Raw genomic sequence first — 13,440 nt, forward strand, 5'->3', positions numbered from 1 at the left:
AGCAGCTGCAAACCAAAGCCTGGCATCTCCAGTGGCTAGTTACAAGTGACTGGTTAAGAATGCCCCAAAGCAATCTTTGTGTTGGTGACAACCTCCATCTCCTAGTTTCACCAGCAGTTTCTTATGACTGGAGGATTTCTGATTCCATATTGCAGATGCAACCGAGCAATTAACAGCTACGGTGTTTTCAATCAGAGCTGGTTGCATTTCTGGGTCTGCAGAAGCAACTCTAAAGCATACACAACTGGAAAATTCTGCACCAAAATATGTAAGCAGAGCTTCTCAGATTGCAGTGTGCCAACCAGGGATTGACTTTAAGCTGTATATCGTATAAGTTTTGAAGTTCTTCAGAGTCCCTTGAAACAGAATTACTATTTTTATTGTTTCTATCAAATGGTTTAATAAAGGACTGAGATAGCCAGACAGTTTAGTATTTAGTTGTGCCTATTATGCTCAGGCCTTTATTTAGGCAGCAGAGAAGACAAATACCACTCTAGGAAGAGTCTGTTCCCAGGGAAGATGCTGCCTTTCACTGCTTCCCAGTGCATGTGAAGGAGCACATATGGGAGCTGTCGTCTTCAGATGATTTACTCTAATCTCCTTCTGTAGCTTGTCAGCCCATCTGGCCAGTGAGGCAGGGGGCCCATAAACCATCTCTTTGTGACCTCTGTCCTTAGGAGAAGGCAGACTTTGCCTTCAATGACACTCAGGCAGCATTCCAGCCAGCCAGCCAGCCAGCAGACCATGTCCACCTGAGTGTAATTCTGTTACCCATATATTGTAATTTTGCATTTTGCAGCATTTTGCAAGGATGGATGTAGGAATGGAGGAGCCTGTATTGCTTCCAATGTGTGTGCCTGCCCACAAGGCTTCACTGGGCCCAGCTGTGAAACTGGTAAGATTATAACTTCATTTACGATGAAGCTAATCCAAGGAGGATGTTTGACGTAATCCAAGAATAAAGGAGTATTTAAATGTGTGCCCTGAAAAGAGGAAGCTGCAACTAAAATGTTACTCACTTTTCTTATATGCTTCACAAGAGAATATATTATGGCAGTTCTAATTAGAAGCACATGGACTGCAAAAATTAGAACATGAATTAAGACATCTTGGATTTTGATGTTTCATAATTAATAAGATTATGATAGACTTGCTTTTCACCTCAAATGGCCTTGAGTGTCTCGTATAAATAACAGATAATCTGACATCTAGAAATAAATTCCAATAACTGATAACTTCTGTTATGTGTTACTGGTTCAGTAAGCCACCTTCCCTTGCAACCTTATTTGAGGACTTGTGATTAACTCAGACTTTCTTTACTCAGTGTTAGGGGAGATTTCAGTGTTCCTACTGCTTTTAACTCCTTTTACAAGCATTCCTTTATCTTCCTGCTACTCCTGAGGATGGCTGTAGCACCAGGGCTTTGTTTTAGAACTGTATTTTCTGAGTCTTAGATCTAATCAAATTATATTGCCCAGCAGAGTATGTAGAATGTTAATGCTTAGCATCTCAAGTGCTTGTAAATAATTTTTCGAAGTTCAAAAGAATAGTTTCAGCACCTTTATTTATTGCTGCAGAATTTTTAAATCCGTTCTAAGCATACATGCCTCCAGGAGGTAAAGGGAGAAAGCTTGCTTAGATTAATTGGCTTCAATATGCCTAATAAAAGGGCAGTCTGCCACCTATGATTGACTACTGTTGCTGTTCTATATTGCCTTCAATAAATCTTCCAAACAATGGAAAGGAGGTAATTTTAGCAAGTATTGCTTTCATCTGGCTTGTAAACATATCCAGTTTAATGAAAAACACAGACTGGTCTGAATTCTGTATTATTTGGTCCATTTGAGAGGTGAGAAATGTGGTTGTTCTCATTCTTCTGTATTTGAGCAGATATTACCACACTGCACAAGACGGATGCTGTGTGAAAAGCAGCATCCTGATTGCTCATGTATTTCTAGAAAGTTTCAAAAGAGCAAGTTTTCTACTATTGCTCAGTGTTTCATAGACTGCAAATAACATGGTACAGGTCTCTTAATCATAACACTGTTTCTGCTAGGAACAAATTCAATGCTAAGATAATGCTCAAGTATTAAAACAGTTACTTTGGTGTAGTAATAGTTGTTTTATATGCTCCTTATTGCATATAAATATATATATAAATATATAAATATATAATATATAAATATATATAAAATATATATAAATATATATAACATATTGCATGTTCTCAACTAAATAAAACATGTATAGTTTCAAAGTTCATAATTGTCTTTTGCAGCTTTTTACTCCTATCTGAAGTGTGTAGATTAGAAACATATTTGCTTTAGTCTCCTTGTATAGCCACAATTAATAGCCACTATCAAAGAGAGATCTTACTGGCTTTTCTGAAATGCCCCTGGAAGTCCTATCTCTGCTCCCTTCTTTAGCAGACAACCCAAGGACACTGTCCCTAGTTCAGAAAGTTCAGGTACCTTAAACTAACTTAAGTTAGATTAACTGCATTCAGTCCCAAATGTCCTTCAGAAGCATCGGAACTGCTGGCCTAACTGCCCACCCTTCCTGCCCTTCAGGAAACATATAGGGTGACAGGCAGAATCTTGGACCACATCTGATGCCTTTCTGAATACCTGATCTCAATATTTAACATAAGGTTAGTATGGTAGTGACCTCATATCACATAGCTAGTGATATTATTGTTGTGATTTGGAGCCAATTTGCCATCCCCAAACCTGTTTCATAGGTCAGCTTTGTAAGGAGAAGGCCCCCGTCCTGTTTAACCTCCTTTGGACATCATATTTTTTCCTACTGTAGAAATAAGTAATGCTAGAGGTCAACCACAAGAGTACACGTCACTTCATTTGGATACTAATTTGCAGAATAGGATTGTAATCTACTTGCACGTGGCTTTGAAACATACAGTTTGAAATACTGTCAAAGTGGCAAATGGAAGAGCTATCCAGTCAATAAAAAGTAAAAGCTGACGTGTTTTGCGACTGGGCTGTACATATTCACTAGAAGAGTTTCTTGAAGGTACTTCTCATTAGGCTTGAAGTGATTCAAGATGTTCATACTACAAATAATTTATGCTGGAAGTTTCCCTTTGAACAGTCTCTGCATCTACAAAGGTGATGAATCTTTTCTAGGCAGACATCTTCCATTGCAATCACATACAGAGGAAGAGGGGGATTGATGTAAAGATACCAAATCCATTTTAAAACACATATTACTTATTTCTGTTTGTGCTACACATATTTAAAAACTACTTATTGAAGAATCCTGGCATTTTTAACTTAAAGCATACAGTTATGTAGAAATTGTCAGCAACTGCTGAACCTATGAATTAATTAACAGGAGATTGAATCCACACCCCAGCAATAACCTAGAAAATGTAATCGCCTTATATTCATTGTGATGCCCACCAGGATCTCCAGACCGTTTTCAGTAAAGTTACTTTTCAACTGCCCAGTTCCCAACCTGTACTGGTGCCTGGGGTTGTTTCTTAATAGCTGTAGGACTTTTTATTTCCCTCTGAACTTGATGACATTCCCAGTTGCCCATTTCTCCAGCCTGCTGAGGACCCTCTGAATGTCAGCACGACTAACTGGTGTAGCAACCCCTCCTCCAAATTTTGTTTAATTGAAAATGTGCTGAGTTGCATTCTACCTTATTGTCCAGATGTTGAACAGTACTGGCCCCGTATCCAGTAGTTACCCGGGTGTAATTTACATTGCTAAATGACTAGCGGGCCACTGGGTGTTGTATGGTTGATCAGAGCTCTCTGACCCCAGGCTTTCAGCAGGTTTTCAATCCACCTCACTGTCCATTTATTTAGCCTGCACTTACAAGGTTGTCTGAGGATGTTATGAGAGCATCAAAAACCTTGCTAAGATAAACAACGTTCAGTGCTCTTCTCCCCTTCACCAGCCTAGTCATCTTACTTTAGAGAGCTATCAGGTTGGTCAGGCATGCTTTCTTCTTCTTGTTGACTGTTCCAAATCACCTCCTTGTCCTTAACATGTTTGGAGGATACCATCAGCTTCTGAGCAGTGGAGGTGAGGCTGACTAATCCACAGTTCCCTGGATCCTTGCCTTTCTCAAAGATGGGAGCGAAATTTGCTTTCTCCCATTTCTCAGGAGCTTTTTTCAGTCACCATGACTTTTCAAACAGTTGAAATTGGCCTTGCAGTGACATCAGCCAGCTCCCTCAGCACTCCTTGTGCATCCAATCAGGTTTGATTGACCTGTACTTTTTTCCACTTTGTTTAGCTATTGATCCTCCTCCACCAAGGGTAGATTTTTCTTGCTTCAGACTATGACACTAGTCTTGGGACCAGGGACACCTGAAGGCAAAGTTTACCCATAAAGACGAAGGCAAAGAAGGCATTGAGTACCTCACTGTTTTCTGTGTCCTTCCCAAAACCCATCCTTGCATACTCAATCAGTGTCTATATTTCTCCCAAAGCCTGGGAAAGACGATGCTGTCCATGCTTAGGTTCTGTCTGTGGAACCTAAATTCAATGCAGCTTTTGCAAAGCAAAGTGAAGCCCTGTGTAGGTAGGATGGTTTTGTAAAATTTTTTGCTTTCAAAATGGTGTTTCTGGGATGTCAGTAGGAGCCACATCTCTGTCAGAAACCTAAGGAGAATCAACTGTTACTGCTAATCAGGTATTTCAGTGAGAAGATGTATTCACTGTGCAGTGTCTCACAATTAACAGAGCTGTTACAACACCTTCCAGTGATCTGTTGGGAACCTTTTAGATTAATCATGACCTGTGCCATGTGGAAATGAGGCAGCAGATGGAAGAATCATATGCAGATATAACAACCTCCACTACCTTTTTTTAAAAATTGGTATTAAGCCATAATAATGAGACCAAAAGTCATTAAGTCATAAAAATGAGTGGAGGAATTTCTGTGTCTCTTCCCAAAGGATATGGGTTGAGGCCTTATTAGTGTTGAGGATGCATCATTGGCTTAGGGAGGTGGGGTTTATATGTTAAAAGATTTTTGAAGTCTTAAAAGGCACAGTAGTACCCTGTAGAGCAGCCTTCTACAGTGTAGACATGAGACTACCAAGCAAATCTAAATATATTTGTGCCTGTTAAACTTCTTCAAAACACCTGATTTAATACATTCTTGTTTGATTGCAAAATTATGAATTCTTCAATTGACATTTTTAAATGCTGTGTAAAATTGTATTTGAAAAGTGTTATATTTTAGAATTCAGAACAGGATTACTTTGTTAGATTTGGTTGCTGTTACTGCAATTCCCCCTTTAATTTGGTCACAGAGCTTTAGGAAAGGATTTGTTCTCCTGCTCTATATGCATATCTGCTAGTCTATATATACAAGATTACAGCATTTTTGCTGCTTGTCAGCTTCATTTTTTGAGTTTCCACACTCATTTTGTGCTTTGACAATTCCCCTGGACAGTTTTAATTTACAGATTCTACATTAATTCAGCCATACATTATTACTAACAGTTGGCTTATTTAAATGTGTAACTGAATTCATGAAAAAAAAATGGTTAGCATTGGATATGTCAGGTGACCCTCTCTTACCTGATCTCATACCAGAAATAGCCAAATCCAAGGAATATATATTATTTGTCTCTTTTCTGCATTTTTACCCCTTTTTCTTTTCCATGTATGGAAAGCTACTCCTTCATGGAGAAAGAAAAAAAATTGGTGTTGCTAAAACAAATTCTTGCAACTTTGTACTTAGCATTTGTAGTGCAGAATATTGAAATACAACTCAGACAAGGGATTTGGATAAATAGTTGTTATAGACCAGATCTCATCAGAGTTTTCTACTACTTTCTACATAAGCTAAATAATTAACATGCATGACTATTGCTCTTTTCAACAAATCCAAATTAACTTTTTCAGATGCACTGACCATAATAATAGCAGCCTTCAGATTATTATAGACTATTATTATTCCTATTCCAAAGAAAGCTTGTGAAAGTATTTTAATTATGATTCTCCAGTTTTTAGGAAAAATATTTCACTAGTATTTTAATAGAAGACTTTATCAAAGTAACCAGAAAGCTTGTTAACGTTGCTGATTTTGTAAAAATGAAGAGCATCACAAGAGAACTATTTGATCCCTTGTGCTCAGTTAAAACAGCCACAATCATCTTGTGGCCAAGTTGGCTCTGAAGTTGAAGCTGTGACACAAGTGGCATTTGAAGCCCATAGAGTATTGGACCAATACTTTAAGGACCGAAGCTGCTTTTGGCAGAACTCTTAAGAATTCTTGGCCACAATCAAATGAAGACTCTCCATAAGCTATGAGAGTATCACAGTCAAAATTTTCTGAGCAGCTCAGGAATCTCCCATTTACTCAGTTTTATTGTTACAATGAAGAATTAAATTACTGATAGCCAGGTTGGGATTTATAACAATAATACCAAAAGGCTCAAATTTGTGGTAGAAGTATGCATGGTCCTTCACAAAGCCAGAGTAAGAGGTGTACCCTTCATAATCTAACAGGAGAAACTGGTTTTATACTGGGATAAATGAGTATAACACACAAACTCCTTGAGCAGAAAGCATATTAGAATTAATATTTTTTTTCTCTGAAATCCTTAAGGCATTGCTGGGGTTTTTAGTGAAGGAGGAAACAGAAGAAGGGAGCAAGAGGAAAGCGGAACGTACATGAAGGCAGCACAGGCATGAACTGTCCAGAGCAAAACCTGTAGGAAGAAGGGGTACCTCCCCTAGTTCATTAGTTTTCGTAGTCCACTTGACTTGTTTGGACCTTGGTGTCCTGAGTATTCAGGCTCCTGTTTTTGGGGAGGCTCCCAAATTTGAGGCTTAGAAATTAGAGGATATTTTTGTCAGGGGATGCTTTATTTACATTAAAGGGCTGACTTCAATACATAGAAAAAAGAGAAAGTTGAGTTAGTCTATTGAATCTGGATAAAATTTTGCAAACAAAGATTTCTTAAGAGTGATTTGCAGCGTAAAACATTTTAATAGATCTCAGTGTGCAGTAGGAATTCATCATATTCTGAAAGTCAGGTCTTTGGAGTCTGGCATTTCAAGAACAAAAATTTTCAAAGCTTGTAAGCTATTATAAACTTTCTGCTTGGTGCAGGCAAAAAAACCCAAACCAAACCAAAACAAAATTGCCTAGGGCAAAGTCCAAAGAAGCTAAATTGTGCTTTGCAAGCAGTTGAGATGCAACTTGGATGCTGAGCTGTATGCTGCCATTGCCCTGCACCAGTGCTGAAACTGTGGTGTCAGGTCTGCATAACCCAGAGCCCCAGCTGTGGGAAAAGGTGAGCAAGGACAGATGCTGGAACTGATGTGCCCAGCTCATTACTGGGCTTTGCTGCCATAACAGTGGGGAATCACTGCTGTTTTTCCTCCTTGAGTCCTTCCAAGTGCTCTCCATTTCTTTGGCAAGTCTCCTGGGTTCCTGCCCTATTGAAATTTGAATATGTGGTGTGTTGAGTTCAGAAGATTGGCCTTTCCAACCATATCTTAAATGTAAGTAATGACTCTCAGTATCCTGTTTAAAAAGGTTTAACTTAGAATTTTAACAGTAACTATCTATATCTAACTGTACTTTCTATTCTTGAGAGCTGAATCTCTGAAATGAAAACACTTCTGAATTACTGCACGCACCTGGATTTGGTTAATATCTTCTGTGGTCCCCCTTTCAGCAGAAAGAGACAGGACCCAGCTGCTAAAAATAATGTAATGGTTTTGCTGAGGATGCTGAAACATCTCTCTTTATCACTTGCGTCTTTGCTGTATAAAGTCACTAGTCAGTCTGCATTAGGGTCTTGCCCTTCTCAAAGATGGTTATTTTGTATGTCAGTTACTGATTTCAGAGACAAGAACAGTGTTCGAGCTACCCTTGGGCTATTGAGGTAATGCACAAAACTAGTGTGTTTAGTGATGCCTGTAGGAAAAGCAGGTAGTAGAACCATGGGCAAACTTATGGGAAGAATCCGATAACATCAACTTCTATGTCTTCTTTAAATATAACAGCTAGTTCTAATATGTCACTATGATAAATTTCAAATAAGTTGACACAGAACCCTAATAATGAATTTTGAATACATAATTTGTGTTTTGCAGTCCTATCACTGAACTACAGTTATGCAATGTGAAACATGCATCTTCACATAGAATATTTTTTGGTGACTTCAGGAGAGGTTAGCAGGATATGACTTTATGAGTTATTTCCTTACAAAGCCATACCAGTGTATCAGTTATCTGATTGGTGCATTTCTGCTTCTCTTGTGGTTGCAAAACTTTTTAATGTTTTCAGAATATAAGGTGACTTTTGAGATTTGAGGAAATACCAGTAAGGGGTTGGCTGAATCAACACAGTAATTTCCTTTCATAACTTGGAAAATTTTTTAGTTTTTTTTTTGGCTTGCACAATTTCAAATAAATAGTTTTTGAGAACAGTAATTCTAGGAATTTGGACTTCCACACTCTTTACATGTTTCTGGTTAATATAGTTTTCTGATGCGTAGGGCACAATATATTGTATCTACTCCTGACAGGTGATTAATAGGGAGAAATAGCCTCACTCATAGAGGGTCAAACAGGCCTAATTTGTACTGTCAAATCTGAAATTCCTAGAAAGTTTCTGAAAAATCTTGTTTGACTGCTTTAGAGCAGCAAGTGCAAATTAACTTTTGGTTCTTGTATTTTTGTTCCTGCACTCCTGTTGATAAGCCTTACATAAATCATGAGGTTAGGAGCCATCATCTTCACAGCTTCTATTGATAAACTTTCTAGTAGTTACCATGCAGTAACTTTCCCCCCTTCTTAAATACATTATCCCAGAGACACTGTCACTGTTGGTGGTGGGCTCGGCTTTGGCCAGCAACAGGTCCATCTTGGAGCCAGCTGGCACTGGCTTTGTCAGACGTGGGGTAAGCTCTGGCAGCTTCTCACAGAAGCTTCCCCCCAATAGAACATCTCTGTCCCCTTTGTGTTGCCTAAGAATTCTCTATTCATTTGTATAAAGGGCATAAAGTGGCTAAAGTTTATTTGTCCTCCTCCAGCTCAAAAGAATTTGGAAGATCCTTTACAGAGAGAGCAAGAAACTCCAGCACAGTGTTTCAGTTTTTGCCGAAACTCTTCTCCAAAAACCTCTGCATGAGGGGTTTTTTTCTCCCCTCAGGGAAAAATTTAACATATTTTAAAGTTTTTAGTCAGAAGTAAGCATAGAAACCTTGAGTGTGTGATGTTTACAGTCCAAGAATAAGCTTAGATTCTGAAAGGACTGTTGCTGAGAAGAGATATAATACTGCATATCCCACAATACCAATAAAAAAATCTAGCAAATAGTTATTGTCATTTGAATTGTTATTATAATTAATAATTTCAGCAAACTTCAGCTAACTGTGTTCCAGTAAAAGTCTTCATATTTATTATTATAAGGAAGTTCAAAACAAAAAGAAAACATAATTGGCAGTTTAAGAAACTGTAGTAGAGCAGTGTTCAGCTAACCCCTGGAGAAAAAGCCTTTCATGCAAGGAATGCTCTACTTTAGCAGTGCTCCAAGTGCTAATTCAGGCTACGGAAAAATAGACGTGCAGCCAATGGATTGGTTGTAAACTTGACGTGTATGGTATAGATAAGCTGTTTGTAAGTGAGATTCTGAAATTCATCATGCTGGTGTACAAAACAACTTCCTGTTCTTCTCTTTCTCCAAATATTTTCCCTGAGAATGTATATTATGAATATAATTACAAGTGCTGGTGCTATACCAACTATACCTAGCTGGTGTGTCAACAGCACCACTAAGCTTGGTGTCATCTGCAAATTTGCAGAGGGTGCACTCAGTCCCTTCATCTATGTCATTAATGAAGATATTAAATAACAGTGGTCCCGATATGGACAATTGCTATCACTGTGTCCTTGTGACTTCTATGATCTTCCTGTGCTACCAAATAAGGCAGGTGGGGTAGAAAGGACAAGGGATGCAGCATCCATCTCTACAGCTCAATGTTCTTCCTCTCATCTCTTCCAGAAACATGTTGACCTCTTTTGTAGTTCCAGTTTCCCAATCTGTTACTGTTCCTTGATCCTTGGCATCAGCACATGTGGTATTTACCAAATCAGCACTGTTACTTAATTTTTTTCACCCAGAGTGGTTCATGTGCAAAAAAAAAGAGATGGTAGAAGCACTTTCTCCTCATTTTACAGATGTGGAAATCAAGCCAGATGAGGAAATCTAAGTAGGTGACATAATTTGCATAAGAAGGTAGTAACAAAAATCCAGATGAGACATGGGTCATCTCATTTCTGCTCCCCTTGCCACTCTGTTCAAAGATGTCAACAGCTGACATGGTGGGGTTTATAGCATATTTTCTGTGAGTGGGAAGTACAGATAATTTGTAAACCCTAAAAAAACCCTTTGACTTTCAAAAAGGACATATTCTAAAATGGCTATCTCATTATATAGGAGAAAAAGGTTTAAATGTTGTTTGTGAGAGTAAACAAATGAGATCTGCAGCAAGCAAAGAGGAAAGCCAGGGTTCTGCAGATGAGATGCTTTTTGCTTGGCTGCAGTGTTTTAAAGGGAGGTCACCCTTCCCATTACCACCTGAATTTTTCTCAGATATGAAAAACAAACTCAAAAATGAGCAGTGAAACAAGGACTGGTGACTTTAGAAGCTTGGAATGCTTACTTGCTTTACTTTGCTTTACATTTTTACTTATAATAATTCACAAAGTAAATATTTGATAGAATTTTTAGCAAAGAACGTCCATATTGAGTTCAATGCATGTTCTCTCAATTTAGGCATGAACCCTACTTAGCTCATATGCTTTGCTGCTTTGTCCTTCTGTGTCTTTTTCTCCCTTCATTTTCCTTGCCTGACACATTTTTTTTGGGTGCATATAATTCCTTTCCTTCTTCAGAGTTGTCAGTTTTAAATAACAAAAGATTTTTTCTTTGCTGAAGAGTCACATACTAGTACTTATCTTTTTTTCTTTATATCTTTATTTAGTTTGTTGCAACATTACAATCCTAGATGTAGCAGCTTAAAAGAAAAAAAAGAGAAACCAGGGAAGAAAGAACTCTACAAAAAAGCTTTGAGGAGGCAGCATTTTCTTGTTATGCATTGAAAACATCAAAATGCATCCACTACTTAGTGGATATTTACTATGTGGAAAAAAGTCCTTTATTAAACATGAAAACTAAAATTTCATCTACATTCGGCTATAAATAGAATGTGAATAGTGCAGCTCAGCAGCATTATAATAGAATTTTCTTCTGTTATATAAGGGAGATAGAAATGACCTTCATCACTCACTGTAATCTATCTCATGAATTATGAGCCATTCAACTATTAGTGGAATTAAAATCTATAATACTGCCAATCATTGCCCTGTATCCCCACAGAGTCCTTCCTTTTGCTGTCAACATGAGGGAGTTTGCAGTTTCTGCAGATATGTACCAGTGATGTGGTTATAGCCCAAGCAAAGGAATAGTGTGGGTTTTTTTCCTTTTTTGTGCTTCAGCAATTTTGTACAATCTCTACGTGATTTGATAGTTCAGGAGTAGCAATGCAAATTATGGTATATGGATTAAGAGTCATGGTAAAAAGCCATGGGTAGGAAAATGTAGGTAAGAATGTTTTAAACTTCAGCACATGTAAAGTATGTACAATACCCTGGGCTATAGCAGGAGACCAAGTTCAAATCAGGTTGTCAAAACAATTCCTAGCCAAACTTTGTTTTAGTTGCTTTGTTGGCTCTTTTGTTTGTTTTCCCTAAATTGCCTTTTAATTAAATACTTGGAATTTTACTGTAATTTTTAACAGAACTGATCTGAAACAACCTTTGCAAAGCTGAACCCCCAAAAAAGCTGAGAACATGCTGTTTGCATCATTGGTTCATATGTGTGTAAGCATCGTAACTCGTGGTTATGGCTGACTTAACTCCTCACTTGAGGAAACCCAAGATCTTTCATCATTACACTGTGCAAGTAAAACCTTCCTTCACACCCATTGGAAAAGAGGTAACATCTGGCCAAAATAGCTCTTCTCTTTTCAGACAAATAGTTCTCTTTTGTTTAGAAGCCAACTATTTTTAGCATCTTTAGCAGCTAACACTAGTGTGCTAGTCCTATTTCTAGGACTAGCAAATGTGCAAATGCAGCTAATAACTTTCAGATGCTAGGAGGTATCTAAAATGGGTATTGTCAGAGTATTTCGAGGTATAAAAGTGCTTTTGATATCTTGAAGAAAATAAGTACTTTTCTTTTTCAAGATAGGGCTAAAGAGGAAACAGAAGCAATTGTTACAGTTGAGATGCTGTACTGAGAATGATGAACAAAGTGAAACAAAATCACCTCTTTGTCAATAGCTAGAAACAGGGGCCCAATACCTCTCAATTAGTCTTTCTAATGAGGATTGGCACAATCAGGGTCACACAATGTGGCTGAAAAATATCTTATTTTTATTTTACAGTCTTAATGGATGCACCTAGTTCATCATGGCTAATTATTTGTTCTGAATTTCAATTGTTATGAATACCAATTCCTGTGATGATATTGGATGTGTAATGAAAGACTGCCATAGTTTCAATTATTGGTGTGGTCTGTGATTGATCTATTTTTGACAGCAAAGAATTGTTAGCTGCATGGTGAACAGTCAGTGGAAAATTCCCTTTCATAATGTTTCTATCTAATTTTGGTGCCACCACTGCCACACATGAAATACCAACACCACTGAATTTTTTTTTACTGGCATTTAGCAGGACCTATAGGGGTGTGCAGAAATCAATGGAGGATCAGGAGTCTGGAAAATTGCATACTTGAAGAATTAATGAACTGTAATTCCATATTACATCCTCAATCACATTTTGCTTCCTTTTCATTAATGTAACTAAATTAGTTTTTCATGGACAGAGTACTTTAAAAAATGCAATCATGGTCTTGCTAGGATTTTAATAAAAATAAGGAAAGAAAAAAAAAAGACCTGTTATAACAGTAGTTATTTTTTTCATGCAACATGACACTTGGAAATTTTTTGTGAAGAATTATCATCTACAGCACTGACTCAACCTGTTGAAGCAATTTTTTAGATGACATTTATAGCTTCAGCTGTAGTTTCCTGCCCTTGAACCAGATTATGGTTTTCAGATGACTTAGCCAGAAGTTTTACTAGGTCTGGGAGGTGTCAAGAAGCAGCAATTCTAAAGACGTTGCAAATGCATTTTTTTCCAAGATGGGCCTAATTCATTATCCAGGGGAGCAGGAAGAAGAAGGACCATAGTCTTTGCTCTTCTCTGAAGGCTGTATCTGAGATAACTGATGTCTCTAGTGCTGTGTAAAGAAAGCTCTTTTGCTTGTGGAACTATGTTATGGTAGGATAAAATTGTGGGTGACTTCTCTCTTTGCTGTGCCTCACAGGCCACCTGTAATCTAGCCCTTCATGATTTAAATTTGTAACTGAAT

The 13,440-nt window shown here is 37.8% G+C and overlaps 1 protein-coding gene across 2 annotated transcripts in view; it reads left to right on the forward strand.

Annotated features, from left to right (window-relative positions):
• NELL2 (neural EGFL like 2) overlaps positions 1-13,440 on the forward strand; it is a 145,930-nt gene that overhangs the window by 109,808 nt on the left and 22,682 nt on the right. For both annotated transcript variants that reach the window (XM_051795791.1, XM_051795789.1), the window contains exon 15: positions 800-895. In XM_051795791.1, coding sequence (XP_051651751.1) covers positions 800-895 — 96 coding nt within the window. The remainder of the gene's footprint in view (positions 1-799; positions 896-13,440) is intronic.

Source organism: Manacus candei, unplaced genomic scaffold (assembly GCF_025592945.1).
Source record: "Manacus candei isolate 608988 ecotype Guabito, Panama unplaced genomic scaffold, ASM2559294v1 h1tg000043l, whole genome shotgun sequence".
In the NCBI taxonomy this organism is placed as follows: Eukaryota; Metazoa; Chordata; class Aves; order Passeriformes; family Pipridae; genus Manacus; species Manacus candei.